The sequence below is a fragment of the Chelmon rostratus genome, chromosome 24, assembly GCF_017976325.1.
Source record: "Chelmon rostratus isolate fCheRos1 chromosome 24, fCheRos1.pri, whole genome shotgun sequence".
NCBI lineage: Eukaryota > Metazoa > Chordata > Actinopteri > Chaetodontiformes > Chaetodontidae > Chelmon > Chelmon rostratus.
The window spans coordinates 363,596-389,881 of NC_055681.1; the positions used below are offsets into that span (position 1 = coordinate 363,596).

The following is a 26,286-nucleotide window of genomic DNA, read 5'->3' on the forward strand; positions in this document are numbered from 1 at the left end:
TGGCTGTTCCCTTACCCGAGTTTGTGTTTCTGACCACAAAGCAATGATTTCCGATGCCCTCCGTCCACCTCCTGGTCCTTCAGTGAAACTGTTTCTTCATGTATCCTCAATACAAACTCTGCCGGCAACTTTAATGAGGCTGTCACCACTGCATCGACACAGACCAAGAACCAAAAATCTATATCTACACATTCATTACCAAACAACTCGCAACACATCCACCAGAGAAATAAAGAGGAACTGCAGACCAGCTGAACGGAGATGGACGACGGACCGTCTGGTGCTGTCACATGAAACCATGAAAGAACTCATGATAACTTGTCAGAGAACAGAGGCCAGATCTTATTATTTCTCCGACATCAGTTCTCAAGTTCTCTTCAAAACCATCAAAGCCATAACGAACCCTCCTCTGAGCAAACAGACTGAAGCCTCCAGTAGCAGCTGTTAGCAGTGTTCATCCTTCACAAGGCAAATACATGAACTGGAGCTTCAGAGTGATGATCGCTCTGGAGTGTGTCCACAGCATCACTGGTAGTTATTGACAGCGACCACTGGAGGGCAGCACACACATCCACCCACACACACTCTCCCTCTCTCTCTCCCCCTCTCTCTGTCTCCCCCCTCTCTGTCCCCCCTCCCTCTCTGTCCCCCTCTCTCTCTCTCTCTCCCTCTCTCTCTCTCTGTCCCCCCTCCCTCTCTCTCTCTCGCTCTCCCTCTCTCTCTCTCTCTCTCTCCCTTTCCCTCTCTCTCCCTCTCTCCCTCTCTCTCTCTCGCCCCCCCCCCCTCGCTCTCTTGGCCCCCCTCTCTCTGCCCCCTCTCCCTCTCTCTCTCTCTCTCTCTCTCTCTCTCTCACTCTCTCTCTGTCCCCCCTCCCTCTCTCTCTCTTGCTCTCCCTCTCTCTCTCTCTCTCTCTCGCCCCCCCTCTCTCTGCCCCCCTCCCTCTCTCTCTCTCGCTCTCCCTCTCTCTCTCTCTCTCTCTCGCCCCCCCTCTCTCTGTCCCCCCTCCCTCTCTCTCTCTATGCCCCCCCCCCCCTCCCTCTGTTGAATGGACACTGTTCTGAACTGAACTGAAGAGTCATGGGACCCTGTTTGCTCGTCCTGAACCATGTGAGTCATATGAGACAGACCGAGAGACAGACGAGGAAGAGGAGTGGATTAAAGCCGAAGAAAAGATGGAAGACCTACGCCGGTGGGTGAGGGAGGCCGGGCGGTGGGTGAGGAAGTGCTGCTGTGGTGAGGAAGAGGACGAAGAAGAGAAAGGGAGGACGGAGGAAGAAGATGAGGAGGAGGTGAAGATGGAAGAGCTCCGCTTCAGAAAGAGCAGAAGTTCAACGTCCCTCCCGCCTGCTGAGGTATTTGATAAGACTGAGCTGTGAGTAACAGTACTCCTGTGTGAGTAACAGTGTGAGTAACAGTACTCCTGTGTGAGTAACAGTACTCCTGTGTGAGTGACAGTACTCCTGTGTGAGTAACAGTACTCCTGTGTGAATGACAGTACTCCTGTGTGAGTAACAGTACTCCTGTGTGAGTGACAGTACTCCTGTGTGAGTAACAGTACTCCTGTGTGAGTAACAGTACTCCTGTGTGAATGACAGTACTCCTGTGTGAGTAACAGTACTCCTGTGTGAGTAACAGTACTCCTGTGTGAATGACAGTACTCCTGTCTGAGTGACAGTACTCCTGTGTGAATGACAGTACTCCTGTGTGAGTAACAGTACTCCTGTGTGAATGACAGTACTCCTGTGTGAGTAACAGTACTCCTGTGTGAATGACAGTACTCCTGTGTGAGTAACAGTACTCCTGTGTGAGTAACAGTGTGAGTAACAGTACTCCTGTGTGAGTGACAGTGTGAGTAACAGTACTCCTGTGTGAGTAACAGTACTCCTGTGTGAGTGACAGTACTCCTGTGTGAGTAACAGTACTCCTGTGTGAATGACAGTACTCCTGTGTGAGTAACAGTACTCCTGTGTGAGTGACAGTACTCCTGTGTGAGTAACAGTGTGAGTAACAGTACTCCTGTGTAAGTAACAGTGTGAGTAACAGTACTCCTGTGTGAGTAACAGTACTCCTGTGTGAGTAACAGTACTCCTGTCTGAGTAACAGTACTCCTGTGTGAGTAACAGTACTCCTGTTTGAGCAACAGTACTCCTGTGTGAGTAACAGTACTCCTGTCTGAGTAACAGTACTCCTGTGTGAGTAACAGTGTGAGTAACAGTACTCCTGTGTGAATGACAGTACTCCTGTTTGAGTAACAGTACTCCTGTGTGAGTAACAGTACTCCTGTGTGAGTAACAGTACTCCTGTGTGAATGACAGTACTCCTGTCTGAGTAACAGTACTCCTGTTTGAGCAAAAGTACTCCTGTGTGAGTAACAGTACTCCTGTGTGAGTAACAGTGTGAGTAACAGTACTCCTGTGTGAGTAACAGTACTCCTGTGTGAGTAACAGTACTCCTGTGTGAGTAACAGTGTGAGTAACAGTACTCCTGTGTGAGTAACAGTGTGAGTAACAGTACTCCTGTGTGAGTAACAGTACTCCTGTGTGGTTGTTGTTTTTCACACTGTATATTTGGAATACGTAGTCTTTTTACAGTGTGTATTTTTGGTTGTAAATATTTTTACAACGCATCCACAGTTGTTATTTTTTACAGCATGTTCCCTGGTTGTTGTTTTTTAAGGTGGTTTAAAGTTTTATGGGGTTTTAATGTTTCACACAGTTTTAAAGGTTTTAAAGGTGGATTAAAAATGTCTGAGATGATCCTGTTAATCTGGTCTCTGTCTGTGTGTCACAGCTGGATCTGGACCAGTCCAGCTCGTCCCCCTCTGGGTCCCAGCCTCACTGGTTCCACACTCTGCAGTCCCGACGGCTCCGAGTGCACCGAGAACGCAGCAACAGCGACCCACTGAGAGGGAACAGCTGCCAGGACCACTTCACCTGGGTCAGAAAATATCTTACCTGTCAATCATTGTGACCCTTTTCTGCCTTTTGGTTCCAGTTTATCCTCACCTGTCTCACCTGTCTCACCTGTCTCACCTGTCTCACCTGTCTCACCTGTCTGCCTGCGAGTCATGCTTTTGGGGACGTGAATAACTAATGAGCTGAGGCCTCACTGATGTGTCGACTGAATGTTGCTGTTAGAATCAGAAAAGTACATTTCCAGACGTCTCGACCACGAAGGACAGGACATGTGACACACGACACGTCAAACAAACACACTGTCTGATGTGATGCTCACACGTGTCCTCTGCTCAGAAACCAGGTCTTCAGTTTGGAGCAGCTCACTCTTATGTGAGTCTGGAGAAACTGGGTGAAGGAGCGTACGCCTCAGTCTACAAAGGAATCAGCAGGTCAGTCCGGCTCCACCAAACCAGACTGTCCATTTCACCTGCTGCACCAGCACCAGAACTACAGACCAGAATCAGTCTCAGCTAAAACTAAAGACCAGAATTAGTCTCAGATGAAACCACAGACCAGAATCAGTCTCAGCCAAAACTACAGACCAGAATCAGTCTCAGCCGAAACCACAGACCGGAATCAGTCTCAACCAAAACTACAGACCAGAATCAGTCTCAGCCAAAACCACAGACCAGAATCAGTCTCAGCCGAAAACTACAGACCAGAATTAGTCTCAGCCAAAACCACAGACCGGAATCAGTCTCAGCCAAAACTACAGACCAGAATTAGTCTCAGCCGAAACCACAGACCGGAATCAGTCTCAGCCAAAACCACAGACCAGGGAGTCTCAGAAAGAGTTGAGATGTAGGCCCATGTTTTCTGAGCAGCTCTTCCTCATTCAGACATCAGGCCAGGACGTCATGTGCCACAGGTCGAAGTTAAACTGTCGTCAGGCAGGAACATGGACTTCGGGACAGGATGTGAATCCTCCTTCCAGCACTGAAAACAAACACTGACTTCTTCTTCTGCTTTGCTTGTCGAGGATTAACGGGCAGCTGGTGGCTCTGAAGGTCATTCGTATGAAGACGGAGGAGGGCGTCCCATTCACCGCCATCAGAGAAGGTGATGTCACACACACACATACACACACATTTACACAAACACACACACACACACAAACACACATTTACACAAACACACACACACACAGGATTTCTTTGTGTGTGTTGAATATGTTTTTTTTTCAAATCTCCTCTACACCTCACCCACAGCCACCATTTTTTTACAGTGTGTGCGATGGTTGCTACTTTTTTTACAGTGTTGTATGTTTTGCAGTGTTTTCTTTTGTCATCATTTTGTTACTCTGTGACCTCATTATTTTTTACAGCGTAGCATTACAGGTTATTTTAGTCCTGATTCAAGATTTTTGGAAATAATTTTTAAGGTGGATTTAACCCATAAGAACCCATCTTGGACAGTAGGGGGTGGTGTTTTGAAAAAAAATGTCAGAAATGTGTTCTATGTGGTCTATTTAGTCTGTCTTATGTCCCCCATAATTTTCCTAAAAGCAGAAATGGGTCCAGGTTCTTATGGGTTAAGGTGGTATTAGGGTTTTTCAGGGGTTTATAAAGGTTTAGGGTGGTTTGGGGTGGTTGGGTATACAGTCGTGTTCAGTTGGTTTAAGGTGAGATTGGGATTTCAAGGTGATGGTAAGGTTTAAGGGGTTTTAATTAAGTTTGAAAGTTTTAAGGTGGTCATCCTGGTTGTAAATGTTTTTACAGCAGTACAGACATTGTTGTCATGTTGTGTGTGTGTGTGTGTGTGTGTGTGTGTGTATAGCTTCTCTGCTTAAAGGCCTGAAACACGCCAACATCGTCGTCCTCCACGACATCATCCACACCAGAGAGTCTCTGACCTTCGTCTTTGAATACGTGGTGAGAACCCTGAGAACATAGAACCCTGGGAACACAGGGCACTAACATCGGAGCCTGGGAACATTAGGATGACCCTGCAGAAAGTACTGATTCGGTTGTGAAGGAAAGCTAGTTTTACTTGTTACCAGGGGAACGTTGGTGTTTACACCCCCCCAGCACAGGAGCTTCGTCCTGACGCAGAGCAGCCGGAGGACGTCAGAGGGAAACCCAGAAAAGATCCAGTTTCAGCAGAATCAGTCAATAAAGTTACACTCCTCTGCAGTGTTGTTGTGATGCGAACAAGCAAAGGATGCTGCCCCTGGGCTTTTGGGGAGGGGGGCCTTAAAGAGATGGGAGCTGAAGCAGAATCTGAAATGAGGGTCTACATGAGGGTCTGTGATTCATGCAGAGCCCAGAATGAAAACACAGAGCTGGAAATGAGCACAGCAGGCCCGTTCGGCTCTTATCTGTTCTTGTGTCGTTGCAGCAAACGGACCTGGCCCAGTACATGAGCCAGCACCCCGGAGGACTGCACTCACACAACGTCCGGGTTCGTTCACACCAGAAACATCTCCCATCCTTTTATCGTGCTGTCTCTGCAGCTCGTATCAACACATAAACACACACATGGACACACACGGAGCTGTTGGCAGATCATTCTCTGGATCAGGATGGTTGTTGTTTATCCTTGTTGTTGTTGTTGTTTGTCATTGTTGTCATTGTTGTTGTTGTTGTTGGAGGCGTTCTGTCTGTTGTTGTTTGTTTTTGTTGGTATTGTGTTTGTTGTTGTTTATCCTTGTTGTTGTTGTTTGTCATTGTTGTCATTGTTGTTGTTGTTGTTGGAGACGTTCTGTCTGTTGTTGTTTGTCGTTCATTGTTGTTTTCGTTGCAGATCTTCATGTTCCAGCTGCTGCGAGCTCTCTGCTACATCCACAGCCGGAGGATCCTCCACAGAGACCTGAAGCCTCAGAACCTGCTCATCAGCTACCTGGGAGAACTGAAGATGGCCGACTTTGGTCAGGGACTGAGCCTCCACATGGAGCTCCACCCACAGGCCACAAGCTTTAACGATCGTCTCTCATTCATAAAAAAAACAGGAAACTTGTCGTTTTCTTGTTGTTCTCAGTATCTTTAATTGCTTTGCACAGAAAAACTAAATTCAGCCCATCAGCAACTAGTTTACTGAGGATAAAATGTTAAATAAAGCTAGTTAGCAGCTAAGCTAATACTGAGAGTTACAGATCGATGCTTATAATCATCAGCATCCCAGATTTTTTGTGTTTTTTTATTGCTGAGAGACACTTTGTAAAGTTTTTGGGGGCTGGACGGACGTGTAGCTCTTCTTTACTGGTGGTTTCTAATCTGTTGGTACTGAATGGACCTCTGTGTCTGGATCTGGGTTCAGGTCTGGCTCGGGCCAAGTCCATCCCCAGTCAGACCTTCTCCTCGGAGGTGGTGACGCTGTGGTATCGACCCCCCGATGTCCTGCTGGGATCGACAGATTATTCCACGGCTCTGGACATCTGGTCAGTACAGACGAACACACTGGTGCTGTCTGCAGGATGCAGAGTAACGACGTAGCATCTCGATCCATTCGTGGATATTTAAGATTTATAACTGATGTACGGAAACATCTGAAAAACGGAAAACATGGAAGATGTTCAGAGAACATGTGGTGTACCACAAGCATCTGTTTCAGGCTCTTTGTTATTGACATGAACAACTTTTCATTGGCTGGAAATCGTGTTTACTTTGCAGGTTTTATCTCATATCGTTCCATCTGTTTTATCTTTATGATCTGAAAATGTTTCTTCACATTGAGTCGAAGGAGAGGACAGAAGATGACGTCATGGTGTGACTTTACATAAAGTTTTTGTGTTTGAATCAGGGGAGCTGGGTGTATCTTCATAGAGATGCTGCAGGGGGCGCCGGCGTTCCCAGGAGACACGGATGTGTTTGAACAACTGCAGAAGATCTGGATGGTGAGAAAAAGTCTCCGGCGCAAAGATTGTGATTTTCCTGTTAACTACATAATCTAGAAGAAAAGAGTTGCTCAGGCTCTTTCCCACTTTGTCTGTTTATCATCCGTCGATTCAGTGATTCAACCTGGAAACAGAAAGAGAGGAAACTGGCTCAGAATCAATTATCTTTAAAAAGCCTGAAAGTCTTCTGATGATAAAGTCAGTCACATTGAAAGTAAAGATGTCAGATAGCGTCGGATCATCACGATGACAGACTGTCAGACTCTGTTTTCATGCTGCAGGTCCTGGGTGTCCCCTCTGAGGACAGCTGGCCTGGAGTCAGCCAACTGCCCAACTATAAACCAGGTCAGTCACTCCGCCCATTTCCTGTCTCAACAGCCTATCACAAGACAGCGGGGAGGACACCTTGACACATTGAGGAAGAGACAGGAACAAACAATTGACTCTTGATATTCTAATGAATTAGTTTTTTGCTGTTTTCAATTATTCTAAAGTATTAGATTACTTTACCGGATATTATTGGTTCATGTTTTTTCTCAAATATGTTTATTGAGTTTTTTACATATTAACATAACAACAATAATACAACAACATCAACAGCGCTCAGTACGACATCGACAGCCTGTGCACATGTACTTCTCACATCTGACCAGAACAATGAAAAGAAAAAAGGACGAGACAGATAAAATATATATAAATAAAAATACACCCAGATCACACTTCTAGAAGTTTCAAATTGGCAGGCTGTAATAATATGCAGAAGAAGGAGCCAAAGGTTAGCCAATGACAGCGCTCGAGAGCACTGAAGCTACTGTGGAGTTAGAAAAGCGAAGATATGGAGTCCAAATATTCATAAACTGTCCTTCTGACGAGTGAAGCAGGTCAGGTCCTCAAGGGGAAAACATTCCATAATTATCTTATGTTTGATGTAGTGGGGGGGTTTGTTTCTTATCCAAGACAGAAAGATGTTCTTCCTTGCTGCATATGTCAGGATATTATACAGTCTTATAGAGTCAACACCCACAGTAGAGTCTTGACTGGGGTAACCTAGGATCAAAGAAAGAGGGTCCATGTGTAACACAACACCAAATATATCCATCCAATATGTTTGAGCTTTAGGACAGGACCAGATACAGTGGGTATAGGTACCAACTGAGATTTTACATTTTAAACATGCAGGTGAGAGTTGAGAGTTCATTTTATGTCTTTTGTTTGGAGAAATTTGTAAACGGTGGATCTTGAATTGCAACAATCTGGCACGGTTACACACTGAAGTTTTCTTTGTTTGAGTCCATTGATCCCCATCAATATTTATACCAAGCTCATGTTGCCATGTCTGCATATTGGTCAATTATTTAATTTAGCATTCTGACATTACACATTTATTATTCATTGAGCTGAGTTTATTTAGATTATTTTGATGATAGTTTTTCATTTAGCTGTTTTTATTTCACAGATTAAACAGTTTGATTTTATAATTTTTTGCTTTGCTCTCGAATCATTTAGAAACATTCTGCTCAATAAGTCATTCCATTTGGTTTTATATGTAAATATCTTTAGGTCATTATTTATGTATTTTTATTGATTGATGTTTAAATTGTAGTTTTAGCAACTTAAAGAATGCTCTTTTATTTTGTAGTTCACTAGCAATTCATTTTTTTGCTAAATTAACCTTTTATCTCATCTTTTTTGTTTATTAGCTGGATAATAATCTGACAGCTTCATGTTTCTGTCCATTTGTCCAACTGACTGAACATTTCACATGTTTCTCCACTGATTGATTGATTATTGATTGAATGATCGGCTCTGTTCAGGTTCAGCAGGTGAAACATTTCTCTGCAGTGTGTCAGATTGTCCACCAGGGGGCGTCACTGCACCACAACTCACAGAACAGGATTTAAACTTTTTCAGTTCTTATTGTGCAGAAACAATGAAACAAGAGAGAAACAGATCAAATCCAAAGAAAAACACAGAGTGAGACACAAACAGGATGAAGGTTCGGTTTTTAAATGGAATCATAAATAAACATCACTGTGATTTTGTGCCATAACTGAATGAAAAGCTGACACGTGACACGCGTGTTGATGTGTGTGATCATGTGTGGGGTCAGTATGTGAGGCAGGTCACACAGACAGTTAGACAGACACTGAAATACAAACACTGATGGCGATATGATCGCAAGAAAAGATGTTTTCATTATTAATTCTGTTTAATCATCAACATTCTTCACATTATAATGAAGCCTGTCCTCAGTGCTGTGAACAACACTTTCCTCAGACTGGGAGGGGGGAGGGACAGGAGAGAACCACAGGGTGAGATCAGCAGCCCCACTGGACATAACGAGGTGTGATTAATCAGCTCCACCTCAGGAGACGTGTGGGGGAATCAGTCACCTCCGCCCACACAGACTGATGATACAACAGCTCAGACATCCATGATGACACCCAGTTCAGGTCCTGAACTCTCCCCATAAATCAGAGGTTCTCAAAGTCAGGCGCCGCCTCCCAGAGAGGCCGTAAAGACTCAGAACTCAGTCAGTCCGGACACATCTGTGACCCCCAGAACCACACAAAAAAGATGAAGATGCTTCTTATAACAGAACAAAACTCCCCTGACAATCCTCCTGCTTTTCTACTTTTTATTTGTACTTTCAGAATACAAACACAACAAAACATGGTCAGACAACAAAGAGAGTGGGGGTGATTTATAGTCCATCATCATCATTTTTTGGAAGTCAGTCCATTTTCCCAGCGTTCTTGATCAGACTTTGCTTTGTTTCTTTTTCCACAGAAAGAATCTGTCAGGGAAGGTGGGGTTGAAGGGGTTGAACCCAAACGCAGACACAAGGGGTGTAGATATAAATTAACAAATTTATTTCACACAAAAACTCAGGTATGATTAATGACACACAGAGAACGAAGATAACACCAGAGAACATAGAATAACACGATGGCAAGGGAACGACCCGACAAAGACTGGGGGGGGGGGCACAGACTTATATACACAGGGCAGGATCACTAATGACACACAGGTGAAACACATCAGACAATCACAAGGGAGGGAAAACACAGGAAGTAAAGTAACCCAAGAAACATAACATAAACCTTCAAAATAAAACAGGATGTGACAAAAACCAGACAAAGACAAAACACAAGGGGAAACCTGCTGAATGTTTTATCTATTAGTCCAGGTTTGAATCTAGAATCACTCTTTTACTCTGTGTCTGTCTGTGTTGTTCATTAAGAAATAGTCACCTGGTGAACAGCTGAGTAGTGAGTAACATCTCTTTCTCTTGTATGGAGGTTTCACCAAACATCAAACAAACCTTCTTTAATGAACAAATTGAGATGTCTTGATCTAACAGGCCTGTGATTTCTTGGGCTTGTTGTGTCGATAGAGTAATTAGAACTGTATTCCAGTCTCCTGCACACAGCAGGACGCCCTCAGAGTCTGAAGCTACTGTGTCAAATAAATCTGTAAAGAAACTCCTCCCCTCTGGTGGGGCGTATATATTTACTAAAGTGACCACCGTATTGTCTATCTTGCCTTTTGTCATTATATATCTGCCCTCTTTATCTCCCTGTCCCATAATAAAATCGAAATTAACAGAGTTAGAAATAAGAGTGTCAACTCCTCTCTTCCGACTCTTCTTACAGGAACTGAAGTAGGAGTTAAAATACCCAAATTTACTCAAAACCTTATATCTCTTTACTGGGTTGCGAAGACCAATCACATTTAAAGAAACTTTTTTTTAATTATTTGAGCCTAATGAGAGAGTAAACCCCCCCAAACTGAACCACAAAACATGTCAGAGAACAGACCTCCAAAGGAGGAGCCCCCTGCTCCTCCTCACATGTGACCTCATTGGAAGGTTGAGGGAAAAACACCTCTCACTAAGAGAGCCCGGTCCGGCCTGGTCCGGCCCGGTCCGGCCGGCTGAGCTAAAAGCTGCTAAAACCAGCTGCTAAAACCAGCTGCTAACAGTGGGTGCTAAAACGAGCCACTAACGGGAACTGCTAATGGCGGCTGCTAACAGCCAATTCAGCAGCTCTAATGGAGACACTTTGACTCAATTTAGGCTAAAAGAGCAAAGCACCAAACTGTCTGTTGCATATCAATATCCTGTATATTCCACAGTTTGGCTAGCATGGCAGCATGCTAACATTAGCTAATCAACAGTAGCAGTAGCAGTAGTCCTGCTGAGGCTGTTGAGAATGTCACACGTTAACGTGATGATGGCGCTGGATGAAAAGTCAGAGGATCAATAGAGTCATTACAGTTCATCCTCAGATGAACATGAATGTCTCCTTTCATTCTTTTCAGCTGTTGCTTCTTTTCTTTCTTTCCGTCCACAGAGTGGTTTGTTCACTGCGAGCCGAAGCAGTTCAGGACCGTTTGGAAAAGGTGAGAATAGAAAAGACAAAAAAAGGTAATTAAATAAATGAAATGAGAAGAAAAAAAAGAAAAACATAATTCTTGTGCTAAACTATTAGCATGGAGCCAACTGTTGCTATGCTAACATCTGAAAATTGTCTTTTTTAAATTGCTGGTATGTGGAGCCCAGTATTACTCAGTCTCGGGTATGCTAAATTGTTAGTGTATTAGCATGGAGTCTGCCGCACTGATCTGGATTAGGTTCATTCCGTCTCTCTCAATGTGGATCAGGTTGAACCAACTTCCCTATAAGACAGAGGACCTGGTCCAAAGGATGTTGAAGGGGGTCCCTACAGACCGGATCTCAGCACAGGACTGTCTGCAGCACCCATACTTCAGCACACTGCCTCCTCCCATCATGCACCTCAGAGACAGTAAGAACTCCATTATACATGCTAACAGAGCTAAATGCTAACACCTGCTGTCCCACACACACCTGTCTGTCTGCTGGAGGACAGACACACAGATTTCAGGGATGATGGGGATATTTATTTTTGTCTTGTTCTCGCTGTGATCTGCCTGACAGACGACACCCAGGGTTGGAAGGATCCAATTTTTACAGTACAAAGTCATGTTTTTTTACATGGACAGTTTGGGTTTGTTAAAGCAGCACCAGAACAGATTTTCATCCGAAAAACATCAATTTTAATTTTCCTACTTGACAAAATGTCTTTCAAAAATAATTTTCTCTCAGTTTCTGCAGCCACACACCTGTCCGTCAGGTAAACGTGTTCTTCACACCTGAAAGACCACATGAAAACTTTTTTAGTGATGGATTTTTAAAATTATGTATTTATTTGTATTTATTTATGCACTCCTTTTTTGTATTCATGTTTTTGAGCATGTATTCATTGACTGTTTTGTCATGTTTTTTTTTTAAGTCATGACAAACTGAACTTTATATATTTCCTGTTTCCTGTTTCCTGTATCCCAAACCATTTATCTCCTTCCTCTCTCTGCTTTTCAGCTGTGTCCATTTTCAAGGTGCCCGGCGTTCGTCTGGAGACGGAGGTCAGAGACATCTACAACCCTGGACGGAAGGTCAGAACCTCCCTGCTGTCCACCGCCAAGTACTGGTGAGCAAACCCTCAAACCACCCGCACCAAACTACCATCAGCCTGACTAGACGACCGGAGGGGTGGACAGACCCTCAAACCACCCACAGCAAACTACCATCAGCCTGACCAGACGACCAGAGGGGTGGACAGACCCTCAAACCACCCACAGCAAACTACCATCAGCCTGACCAGACGACCAGAGGGGTGGACAGACCCTTTAACGAACCACCATCAGCCTGATAAGACCAGCACAGGGGAAACTGGACAGTGATGCTGAGGACCTTTTGTATCAGATTATCTCCTAGCATGAAGCTAAAGCTGGACGCTGAGTGCTGCAAAGCTTCAGCTAAGATTAGCTGCTAGCATGAAGCTAAAGCTGGATGCTGAGTGCTGCAAAGCTTCAGCTAAGATTAGCTGCTAGCATGAAGCTAAAGCTGGACGCTGAGTGCTGCAAAGCTTCAGCTAAGATTAGCTGCTGGCACGAAGCTAAAGCTGGACGCTGAGTGCTGCAAAGCTTCAGCTAAGATTAGCTGCTAGCATGAAGCTAAAGCTGGATGCTGAGTGCTGCTGGCTGTCAGAACTGTGACTTGTCAAAGTAAAACTTTATCAGCATCTTCTCTCGTGTAAATCTGATTTAATGCTCGAATTTGTTGATTTAAATATAAAATGTTCCTTCATGACTTTTAGTCTCTGAGGACGTCAGTCTGAACAGTTCTCCCGTTAGCATTCATTAGCATTATCAGGATTTATTCATGTGTTTTGGCTGATCGAGTCCCCTGAAGCTGCTCATGAATAATGAATCTTTATCTGTTCGTGCGCTGAAGCTCCCTGTCGACAAATAAAAGCTGATTCTTCGCTCGTCTTCCTCTGTTTTGCTCTCAGGCTGCAACCACAAACAGGAAACAGCTAATAAACAAAGTGATGGACGTGAAATAAACAGCAACACGGGGGGGAAGAAAAAGCCTCAGACCACAGAGGTGCAGCACTGACTGCTGCTCGGCTTTATAAGCACACCTGGCACAGGTGTGCTGATTGAGCTCCTGATTGGTCTGCAGCTGTCACAGTTTGAGCCGCCTGACTCCTTCATCTGGGCTCGTTTGGACTTTTATCTGAATAAATAAGTCTTTTGGTGTTAAATACTCGTTAAAATGTCTTTTGTCCTGTTCAGTGAAACCAGTTTGATCTCGTGAATCTCACCAGACCTCCGTGCTGCTCCTCATTAATCATCATTTCTGGAACGACGGCGGCTCCACTTCACGCAGAAGACGCGAGCAGCTTCTTCCTTCTAGTCCAGTAGCTTCAGCTAAAGCTAAAACATGAAACACGGCACGACCTGAACTCTGAACAGCCACAGATCTGAAATCAGTTCAAATGAAGTTCAAACTGTAAAAAGCTTCATTTGCTTCATTCACATTTCAACAGAGTCCAGGACCTGGTCTGGTCTCAGAGTGCAGCTGATTTATGACTCATTTCTCACCATAACAAACGACCATCAGCTGTTTCCTTCATCTGTCTGACTGACGATGCTCGCCTCCTCCTCTTCCTCAGCGACACCTCCACATCTGTCTCATCACCTCACGCTGTAAAAACAGACAAAAACAACGTCAACACGACTTTTTTCACAGCGTTCTTCAGACTTCTTGTTGCTCCTGTTAGAGACGTGTTGCTGCATCAGATCCAGAATCAGCGGATCCAGAATCAGCAGATTTTTACAAAGATCACTGAAGCTGATGAGCTCAGACAGGAAATATGTCGACTTCGTGCTGTTTTAATGTCGGATTAGCTGGATTTTAACCTTTTGAAGAGAATCTGAAACACAGTGCAGATGTGGGGTGTGGTGGTGTGTTGGGGGTCTCTGGCTCTAAAGGACCCTCTCCGCCCACTCCCCCCTCGATGAGGTCCAGCAGGCAGTCCAATAACAACACGGCTCCTCGCCAGTTTTTCTTCCTGACACACTCAGTGAATTTGCTGCTTTGCGCTGTTCTCTGAGTGTTCGGGGGTTTGAACGTTCACAGCTGATGGACCTTTCCAGCAGAGGAGCTCTGCAGCTTCTGATCCACTCTGCTGGGGGGGCAGTTTTAAACTGTTCAGCTGTTTTCACTCTGTTGGTTCAGCTCTCATCCTCCCCCCACACTTTAACCAACGTCTGAAGCACTGAATGGTGCTTGGTTTTAACTGATGGATGTAAACTGTCCTCTGATCAGTTAACAACATGCTGACGTGGCCTGAAGTGACATAAAAAACTGATTTTGGGAGCCTCCATCTAGATTCATGCTCTTCATCACTTTTCTCAGAACTGATATTTGAAGGAATAAATTCATACGTGTAACTCTAATGTGTTTCTCTGTGCACGTGTGACTGGATGATGGTGATCACATGTCATAAATTAAACCATTTAACAGAAAAAAAACATCATAATATAATTTATTACATGTGTCAATAAGAATCTATTGAAAAACATCACATCACTTACCTCTGAACAAAGAACAGCCTGAGACTCAAACCGTCAGCAAAACAAGAGGAAATATGGAAAAGAGCCATGAAAATCCAAATAATCCCCCAAAATCTGCTCAAATCCAGGTTTCCTACTGAGTCTGAAGATCTGCAGGTCTTCACTGAATCCCACAGTCCCCCTGTAATCCTCCTGTAGCTCGACCTGAAGCCTCCCAGACACAAACACCTCAGACCAGTGGGACCAGTCCTCCCCAGTGACTGGGATTCCCAGCACACACCAGTTCACACACCTGTCTATTTCTACAGGCGCGCTGCTACATGCTACATGCTAACACTGCTCACACAGAAGCTTCTGTAATGTGACGTAGGGATTGTGTGACTGCGTGAGGTCGCTAACATGGAACACGTCATAACTCTCTGTTAGCATCTGTGACTAACAAGCTAGCATCATTAGCCTACAATACATTTCATGTGGCACGTGCGTTTGTCCAAAGTGACTCACAGGAAGTAGCAGCGAGCAGGTGGCCAATCATCCGAAATCATGAATAAATCCTTTTCAACACGTAGCGACAGGCAGGGTCAGCGCTACGGTAAAACTTCATACACGTGGTTTAGACGTTAGCTTGTACTGGACAACATTTACGACCCCAAATGCTCACAGGGTCACAGTAGCATAGCAATGTAGCAATGGCCATCTTCTTAATCATTTACTTTGGAGGCTCTGGCTCTGATTTCAGACGTAAATAAGACAAAAAGAAAAACAGATTCTCTCTTTTTTTTTAACCACAAACAGCAACTAGACTGCTAGCTGCATGAAAGCTAACTGCTGAGCTAGCCATAGCTAGCCTTAGCAAAGTCTAAAACTAAACATACTCACTTAAAAGCGTTGTGATGAACTCTTCAATTAGTTATTCCACATAAATAAACGAGGTAGCAGGCCAGCACTGATGATAGGAAGCTAGTTAGCTGGACATGCTAACATTAGAAGCTTCCATCAGAGCAGATAAATACAGTTAGAATTAATTCCCCACGCTTTTGCTCTTGTGTTCATTTTTTGAGTTTTTAAAAGTTGAAAAACAAACACATATGCGAAACATGGACTAAACATGAAACAAAACACACATAGCTAGCTGCTAGCAGTTAGCATTCTTTGTAAATCTGTCATGTTTCGCAGCAGATATCATTTGTTTGAGTATGTGGTGCCTCTCTTAGTTAACTCTACTCCTTTATTTCATTCTATCATCGTTTTTTTTATGTCATTTAGCTTTGTTTTGTGAATACGTTCATTTGGACGCTGCGAAGTTTCTTCTGGATTGTTTTTCTCACTTTTTTTCAAACTTCTTGCTCAGATCAGAAATTTGGGAAACTCGGCGTCCGTCTGTTCGCTTTCATTTACTTGCTTGTTGTTTCTCTTCATCTCTAATTTGTTCATGTGGGAGGAAGCCAACAAAACAAGTCGCTCCAAAAAAACTTCAAACCCGCCGACTTGTTTTGAACAAATATTAATGATTCGTGCGACTCTTTTGATTGACAGGAACGTCAAGTGTAGTTTGAATGTGGAAGTTTGATTGATTGGAGGTGTTTGTGCATATTTAACTGTGTTTGTGTTTGCGAACGTCTGATATCGTTTGATGAGAGAAAATTCATTCACGACACTTGAACAAATGTCATCATAAATAAATCAAAATGCGCGGCAGCCTTTGATATGTGGCCCTGAAGAAGACTGAAGTTATTTTAATCATTTGTTCGGTTTTTTGTTTTCGCTCAATAAACTTTCCATTTCAGTTGGTGGAACTTTCAACTTTCACAAACCGTCATGTTCAACCCCGCTAAAGTTTGTTAGAAAAATAAAAACAGACAATAATACTGCGTTATTCTGACCTACGAAGCTAAAAGTTGTTAAAACGACCAAAATCGGACTTTGGTTTCACCATGTTAAAACTTGCACCGCACCATGAAGCGGTAACTTCAAGAACCGTGAAGCTAAAACCAAAAAAACAGAGGCAGCCAATTAGACAGCTACAGTGTCAGAGCTAGCCTATCGGGTGAGAGCTAGCGGCTAGCCTTGCTTAATGCTTAAACACTGACAAATAGCCATGTCAATGGCCCAACATCAGCAGTTTGTTTTTCCACGTCACAAAATGATAAATAGAGCCACGAGCTGGCATAGCTAAAGCTAACTCAACTGGCTGAGCAGAGCAGCTAGTGGTCTGGCTAAGCTACATCTAAATGTCTTATGTCGTGAATGAATGTGTTAAAGTTATGGAAGGCGAGAGCAACCACACCGTTACTGTGTTTAATGTCGCGATCTGGAGACCACGAGGTAATTATTCTATCTGGAGAAAAGGCGCTTTGTCATCTCGAGCTAACGAGATAATCGACTCGTTATCTGGAGAAAACGGTCGCTTCCTCGTCTCAGCCAGCAGACCTGCTGAGAGATGTTTTCTCAGGATGAATCATCTCGTTATCTCGAGACATCGGCGAGATAAATGACCCCGTTATCATCTCCACATCATGACATCATTATTTCATGAACTCATCAGAAGCAGCTCAGTGGAGGTGGAAGCTTTTTGTTGATGCAGCTTAGTTTCATGAGTTAATTTAAACACAAGATACTTGTGCTCAAAAAGAGGATTCATTCTCAGTGAAGAACCTTGGAGCTCTAATCTGCCTCTATACCTGCCAAAGAGCAGTGATTTCTAACACGTCTCTGGGGGTCATCAGGTGGAAACCTCCCTTCAACAGTGTTTCGCCTACTTAGTCCCACTACACCTCCAGGAGGTTAGGCAGTGAACTCCGGCGTCCCAGAGTCACCCCCCCTAGTGCCAGTTCACACCGCTCCTACACAATCCAAACAGCACCGCCACGTTCAACTGACCCAGAGATGCTCCAGGTAGTGGCCAGTACCGATGCTACCATTTAACTATTGCTAATGCTAATGCTAACCGCTAGGAAGAACAGAAGAAGACAATACAGTTCCGATGCTACCATTTAGCTAATGCTACGTGCTAACCGCTACCTGCTAAGAGGAACAGAAGAAGACAATAAAGCTAGATTCACCTATACTGTTAATGTTAATTGCTAGCTACCAATACTAACTGCTAAGATACTATCATACTCTCACCCCTTTAGCTGTTGTTAGCTGCTACAATGCTACCACAGGCCTAGATGCCACATGTAACTGCCGATTGCCACACTACCATCATCTACCCCTGCCTCTCACCAACTGCACCAAGAAAAAGCAGGGTGGGAATACAAACCCTGGTTCGGGTAGGGGGTGGAAAATAAAGAGGTAGAGTCAAAAGATGAAAGTAGGGATTGGATACAGACCCTTGTTCGGGTAGGGGGTGGAGAATTTAGAGGGTGCTGAAGGTGGAGGCCTAAACCACAGACTAGATTTAACAGCCTCTTCTAACATTTCCTTCAAGAAGCAGACAAAACAGGAAAACAACCAAAAAGATCAAAAAACAAGCCAACTCTGTATCTTACCACGCACACTCACCTGAACAGGCTGCATGGTCCCAAAGAGAGACTCTAGCTGGCCACACCCCCACCTTATCTAAACTTCCTCTTCCTGGTTCTCTTCCTATTGGCAGAGCGAGAAGATGGGGCGGGGAAAGCAGAGCAGAGGAGAGGTGTCTTGTTCAGACTTTAACCTCTTCTCTTGCCGGGTTAGGCATGCATGTCCTCTGCCCCCCCCCTCACTGTCCCTATTTCACCCCCCAACTACTATTATTTCTCCTGATCCATATCCACTGACTAGACCTAGCAGCCTCATCTGACATCTCCCTCACTGTCTTCCTTAAATTTTGCCCATGCACTCCCAGCTCCCTCAACAGTGAAACAGCTGACCCTGCAACAAAACCTCTACACCCCACTTCAACCGGACAGACCCTGGTCTTCCATCCCCTCTGCTCAGATTCTGTCTTTAAATCTGCATACTTAGTCTTCTTCCTTTCATAAGCTGCCTCCACTGAATTTTCCCAAGGGACTGTTAACTAAATAAAATACACAGTCTTTTTACTCATGGACCATAAGTCAATGTCCGGCCTCAGATTACTATAAACTATTTCCTGGGGCACAACTAGCTTTCCTCCCAAGTCGACTTGCATTTGCCAATCATCAGCCCCTACCAGGCAGCCACCTACCTGCTTTCTCCCTGACTTAGCAGCTCTATTTTTCTCCCCCTCTCGAACAAACTGCACATCTAACCTCTCCTTTCTAGATATTCCAGAATTCACCTGCTTCCTTCTCTCCTCAATGCCTGCGGCTAAGCTTCTCAGCACCTGATTATGCCGCCATGTATACCGGCCTTGTGATAAGCTAATTCTACAACCTGACAAAATGTGCTTTAAACTTGCTGTACCTGAGCAGAGTGGGCACGATTGATCTCCCTGTACCCAGAGACTTAGGTTCTGCGGGGTTGGCAACACATCGTATGTCGCCCCTATCAGAAATTTAATACGGCCTTCCTCCATATTCCACAGGTCCCTCCAACTAAGTTTCCTCTTCTCAACACCTTCCCAATTCAACCATTGTCCCTGTTTGGCTTGACCAACTGCTTTTGCCCCTCTTAACAACTCCTCCTGCCTACGCACCTGTTCCACTACAAGCTTTCTTTTCTCCTTTAGACCTGCTTTATTCCACACTGGTTTGCCTGGGCCAAGCCCCAAGCCTCCCCGGCCAAATTGAACATTTCCTACTATTTCTGCATGCCTAAGAGCTGCCTCTGCCTCCTGCACTGCTGCCCTTGGGTTCCATTTCCTCCCCCCAGAAGGATTCGGAACCACATTGCTAACTAACATGTCCTTACTCCCAGATAATAAAAGTTCTGTCCTAACCTTAGTGCATTTAAACTCCTCTGTTAGACTGGATACTGGCAGCTGAAGCATTCCTTTCCCATACAAAGCTACATTGCTTAAGCACCTGGGAGCACCCAACCATTTTCTAATATAAGAGCTAACTAGCCTTTCCATTCTCTCTGCTACAGATAATGGGACTTCATATACTGACATTGGCCACATTAACCTAGGATACAAGCCAAACTGCAAGCACCACAACCTCAGTTTTCCTGGGAGCCCTGATTTATCTATTCTCTCCAGCCCTTCTGCAACATCCTTTCTAAACTGCACAACCTGTTCAACATCATTCAGGTCCACATTGTACCACCGTCCTAGACTCTTAACTGAATTCTCCCTAATTGTTGGGATTTCCTCACCATCTATAGCAAACTTCCTATCACTTACTTTCCCTCTGTATATTGAAATACTCCTTGACTTACTAGGCTTAATCTTCATACTAGCCCACTTGAGATTCTGATTGACTTTATCTAACAACCTCCTTGTACATGGCACTGTTGAAGTTAGCAGTGTCATATCATCCATATAAGCCCTAATTGGTGGAAGACGCATTCCATTCTGCCGTCTCTCTCCACCTACGACCCACTTGGAAGCCCTAATAATTACCTCCATAGCCATTGTGAAAGCTAGCGGGGACACTGTACATCCTGCCATAATACCAACCTCCAATCTTTGCCAGCCTGTTGTGAGCTCTGCGCTACTTGCACACAGTCTGATGTCTTGGAAATATGCTTTCACCAAGTTAACAACTATCTCCGGCACTTTAAAGTAGTCAAAGGAACTCCAAATAAGGTTAGGGTTAGGGTTAGGGTTATGACTTAAATGTCATCAAATATTTGAAAATATTCCAGTTTTGTCAGCATGTTAATAAAGTGGAATAAGCAAGCAAAATACTAAAGTATGAAGCATAAATAAAATGTAACCTGGCAACAGTGAACTGATGGATTTCTAATTAATCAGAATAAACAGTTTGTACCAAGTAAAATAAGATGGGGAATAATAATAAAGGATGAAAACAGGTCTCCACACTTTGATACGAAGACAGTCGCTTTGAGACGTAACAGATGAGACCTCAGTCTCCACCAATCAGAGCCTCCGCAGCAAACGAGCTGAATGAAAGAAAACGGAGGCTTTGACCGTCTGTACAGAGTCAACAGATGTGCAGGAAACATGTTTGATTGGCTGATTTTGGCTTATTTCACAGCTGATCTGAGAACAGCAGGTCAATACGACACATCCCTGATCAATAAATCACGTGGACACACACACACACTCAGTGCTGACCTCTCATTGGCCTCTCCACAGGAACTCTGGGAAGTGAAGGCGCTCGGGGCAAACGGCTGTAAAGCCACGTCACCGCCGCGTCAACACGCCGTTTATTCATTCGTTTTAGTTTTGTGTTAAAGTCTGATGTCACATGACCACATTCAACAGCTGTGTCAGTGTAATTATATCAGACATAATGACTGTGACTGGGATAGATCACCATGGTAACCTGTGCCCGAGCAGGGTACCTTCAGAGGACCAACAGTCCGACTACTGACCAATCAGATCACTGGAAACGTGGAGCCAGACTTCACCCTTCCAGCTCCTCCGGGTCACCGTGAGATCCTACATACTGAACATTTTTACACACTTACTCACAAAAATACAACAGCGAACAGAGCGATTTATATTCTCATGTTCGACTTTTCATTTTTCTGTTGGTGGAAAACACTGAACCTCTCTCTCTCTCTCCACTCTGTCTCTATGGGACTCGCCCTCTCAGCAGTCTGATTAGTCTCATGCTGTGAGCGATCAGGCTTCGCTGCAGCTTTCTGCTGTTTCCTGCTGTTTTCTTCACCACCCCGGCTGTAACACACACACACACACACAGACACACACACACGCACAGACACACACACAGACACACACAGACACACACAGACACACGCACACGCACACACACAGACACACACACACACACACACACAGACACACACACACACACAGACACACACACAGACACACACAGACACACACACACACAGACACACACACACACACAGACACACACACAGACACACACAGACACACACAGACACACACACACGCACGCACACGCACACACACAGACACACACACACACACACACAGACACACACAGACACGCACACACACACACAGACACACACAGACACACACACACACGCACACGCACACACACAGACACACACACACACACACAGACACACACACACACACAGACACACACACACACACACACACACACACACACACACACAGACACACACACACACAGACACACACACACACACACACACACTAATGCAAACACTTCTGTCCTCTGAACCGTTTTTTTCTATATTTGAGAAGTAAATGCTGACTCAGTGGAGCTGCGTCCAATCAGCAGGCAGCACACATGAAGCTGAGACATCAACAAACATCAGAACATCAGCTTCACGTCGCTTCACGTTGCTTCACGTCGCTTCACGCCGCTTGACGTCGCTTCACGCCGCTTCACGCCGCTTCTCGTCGCTTGACGCCGCTTCTCGTCACTTCACGTCGCTTCTCGTCGCTTCACGCCGCTTCTCGTCGCTTCACGTCGCCCAGACAAACACCTGAGATGAACATGTGGTGTCCGACCCTGAAGAGTTTCTCTTTGTTTCTGTCATGTGAGCTGAGTTTCTGTCTCAAACACACCCTCAGTGTGTTGGGACACCTCAGCTGACCGTGTTGTCCCGATGAGACTAAATGTAATAAGACGCTGACTGAACGAGTCTGATGAGACGCACATGATGTTTACTGCTCACTCGCACTGACTTTGTTTATCTGAAACTCGTCATTAACGTCGTTGTTCTACGACCACAATGAAGGACGATCCTCAGCAGGTTCACTGTGATTAATTACACCCCGGCAACAGAGAATCCTGCTCTCTGATTGGCTGTCAGATAAGATCAACAGTTAGACTGATGCGACATGTTAGCTTACAAATGAACTCCTCAATGACGACTGGTCACCCTGCAAAGACCTCCAAACCCTCTTCAAGGCCCCCGGGTCTCCTGGTCCCAAACATTAACTGGTCCTAAACATAAACTAGTTTTAAACATAAACTGGTTTTAAACATAAACTAGTTTTAAACATAAACTGGTTTTAAACATAAACTGGTTTTAAACATAAACTAGTTTTAAACATAAACTGGTCCTAAACATAAACTGGTTTTAAACATAAACTAGTTTTCAACATAAACTGGTTTTAAACATAAACTGGTTTTAAACATAAACTGGTTCTAAACATAACTGGTCCTAAACCCCATCCTCCTGATATAAATCATATAAACCCTGAAGACCAGCCTCTCATCTGTGTTTAAAGGGTTAAAACTTCTTCCCAAACTGATCTCAGCTCAGCTCGGCCCCTCAGAAACCCCCTCTTTGTCCTCCTTTTACCCTCCTCTTCTTCTTCTTCTTCTTTTATCTCCACTCTCCTCTCTGCTCTGACCTGTGGGCGGAGCTCTTTTGTCCCCGCCGTCCCAGAGTGCATCTGGGCCCCCCTCCAGGCGACTTGTCATGTTAATGTGTATGAATGGGATGGTAATAGGATGTTAATATCATCTGCTCTTTAACATAGCTTCCACTGTGCAGGAATCCTCCCCCCGGACCCTCCCGGACCCCCTTCACATGGCGGCTTTTCATCTGTAAAGGTTGTTTTATTTCAGTGGAGGAGGCAGGGGGGTGGAATGGTTCCTGCTCCCTCCGAGGACGGGGGGCTCCACTCGAGGGTGTCGAGCCCCCTTTAAAGAAATGATCTCACGCAGCCAGTTGGATGTGACAGGAAGAGTCAAAGAGGGGGAGGCAGGTGAGCGAATGAAACCAACCGTGTGACGGCGAGAACACTGCTGTCAGATCTCAGAGACAGTGCAGGAGGACAGAGAGGTGGTCTGAAATCCATCCATGAGAGTCACAGCAGAACGTCTCCCAACATTTTACTACGTTCCCTCCCCCCAAACGGTCGGACGGCAGCTCGTCCTGAATTAATCGGGATGAACTGGAGCGATCGGTGTGAACGGGGGAGACATTCAGGTCTGGATTCACGTCATGGCTGCAGGCTGTTTGTAGGTTTATTGGTAATTTTTTATAATTTCTATTTTTAATCAACTCACGAGAGACCAAACACGACATCAATCACTCAAATAAAAACCTGAAATCTTCTTTCAATCCGTTTGTTTCTCACAGTAACAGCATCGCCTGCCTTCATCTCCATCACATCAAACTGCACACAGATCTGTCAACACACTCATCATGTAAACCAACACGTGCAACGGTTGCATCACACTCGTGTGAATGTACGAGCAGCACAACAGGAACAACCTCGCTGGGAAACCGCCGGACGCATTAAGTGCGATCAAGAGTTCAGAGGCAACGATCCCGTCTCCACCTCCGAGCCAAACATCAGACGACGGCAGCCTTTGTGTTTTCACAGCAGAGAAAGTTTGGAAGAGGCCGGCTGGGGTGACGGTGTGTGTGTGTGTGTGTGGGGGGGGGGGGGGGGGGGGGGGGGTTCACATCTGGGTAATGTATCAGGGGGACAATGGATCCCATCCAGCCTGAACTGATACTCGATACAGCTGAGAGACTCTGCAGCTTGTTAATCTGTTCATCTGCCAGGAGGTCAAACCGACTCATCCGTCGGGTCACTTTCAATCCAGAACTCACTGATTCTGTTTCTGTGACAGAAAAATTCAGCCTCCAGCACCACAAACATCACGTTGAGCCATCGCCGCCGCGGCCACGGCGACGTCTGAGGACAGGAGACGATGTCACACGTCGAGCTCTGCTGTCAGTCCATCAGGGTCGCTTGTACCGGGCTGACAGTTTCTCCTTGTGCTTAGCTAAACACATCAAGCGCCACCTGTGGACAGACCACGATGTGGTGATGACAGAGCACGGCCCGCAACAAGAGGCAGCTTCCAGCCAACTTCACCTCTCCAATATGGGATGAGCTCCGATCACACCTGCTAACCCCCGCTCAGTCCTTGTGCTGGCTTTTAAGCAGATTTCTCTGTTTTGAGGTAGGCTAGCAGTTTGTGCTAAGCTAGGCTAAATATATGGTGAATGTCTGATGCACAGCAGCTTCTTCAGATGAGATTTTTGGGTGGTTTCTCTCAGTTTTGAGAACCGGGCCGAGGATCGGAGGCCCCCCTCCTCCCTGATGTAACCCAGAGAGGAGGGGGGCGGGACGGGGGAGACGAAGGCCCTCACCTCTGACTCTGCTTTTCCTCAACGGCACTTTCTCAGGAATGTAAGAGATGAAACGCTTCGGTCCGAGGGGGAGGGGAGGCGAACGCCCGCCTGCTGAAGAGACAGAAACATTTAAAACTGATGGTTTCCTCTGAGAGCGCCCCCTCACCTCTCTGCAGAGACTCACGTTCACTTCACCTTTGTTCAGGACACGTGACTCCTTTCGTCTCCGTCCCCCCGAGGCGAACCGTCCAGAGGTAAACAGGAGAAGAGCAGTAACAGATGGCGTCCAGGTCTTTTATTTTGAAGAGCTCTGGCCTAAAAAGGCGTTGTGGCGTCGGCGGTGTTTTGGTTAGCGCTGCCGAGTGTTTGTGCTCCGCCGTCTTCTCGCAGCTCGGAGGGGGGGTCTTTCAGGACCTGTGTAAGGAAGGACAGAAAGATGAAAGAAGATGTCCATTAAAAAATATTCCGATGGAAATAAAAACCTTCAAGCGTTACATTTCAGAACATTTGAAGGAGCCCTCGTGTCCTGTGGATGAGCTCCTCATCGTCTCAGGATGGAGGCGATCACTCTGCACTGATGAGTGACCAAACCAGACCAGACCCCCTCACCATGGGCTGAGCTCAGGCCTGTTAGCCCACCTGTCGAGAACACGGTGGGAGTCTTCAGAGGGTTTGGACTCGGCTGGTCCCTCGTCCTCTGGGGAGACCGTTTTGGTTATCTATTGAGGAGATTCATTTCTCTCATGAGTTTGAAACAACACACACAATGATTCTTCCAGTATTCACAAAAAACTCATATCTGAGGTGATTTGGGTAAAAAAGCCCCTTCAGTTTTATTCTGAGTTGTCTGATTTTAATTGTTTTTATGTGTGAAAACGATGAAACGGCATTAAAGACTTTAGTTTGAGGCCGAAAACCTTGAAAGGTGAACGAGTTCAGCACTCTAATAATTAATCGTCAGCCTTTATTAACGTACTTTATTCCACTTTAGATCTGATAAACAAACAAATGCACTTCATTCTTTCACAATCTCACTAAAAAGTAGAATAATTGGAATAATTATTCATTAGATTAGAATGAATCACGTTGTTATAATTCATGGAGAAGAGGTGCACTGTGTTCTTCTGGTATATTTTATTGCATTTACGAATATTTTTACTGCATGTTGGTTTATTTTATTCTGGTATCTTAATTTTATTTTATAATCTTTCTTATCTTTCTTATTATCTTGTTTCTAACAGGGGGGTTGCAATGCAGATTTCATTGACATGTCAAAACATGCTCAGTGACAAAGAATCTTGAATCTTGTGTCAACAGCTTTAGTGCAGGGCTTCTGTCACAGCAGTACTTTTACTCTGTGGTATTTGTACTTTGCTGCAGTGACTTTAAACTGGAGTATTCAAGACTTTCACTGAGGGCTCATGTCGCATAGCCCCGCCCCTTTCGCCCGCA

At 45.0% G+C, this 26,286-nt stretch overlaps 1 protein-coding gene across 1 annotated transcript; it reads left to right on the forward strand.

The window, feature by feature from the left end:
* Nucleotides 1-1,172: 1,172 nt before the first annotated feature.
* On the forward strand, nucleotides 1,173-13,019 carry cdk15 (cyclin-dependent kinase 15). Its single transcript, XM_041966681.1, has 13 exons — nucleotides 1,173-1,352; nucleotides 2,791-2,937; nucleotides 3,252-3,346; nucleotides 3,937-4,016; nucleotides 4,734-4,828; nucleotides 5,295-5,357; nucleotides 5,700-5,823; nucleotides 6,213-6,333; nucleotides 6,696-6,789; nucleotides 7,071-7,134; nucleotides 11,145-11,193; nucleotides 11,455-11,597; nucleotides 12,191-13,019. Exons 1-13 carry the CDS (start codon nucleotides 1,173-1,175, stop codon nucleotides 12,301-12,303), a joined length of 1,368 nt encoding a protein of 455 aa, XP_041822615.1. The 3' UTR covers nucleotides 12,304-13,019.
* The last annotated feature ends 13,267 nt before the right edge of the window (nucleotides 13,020-26,286 follow it).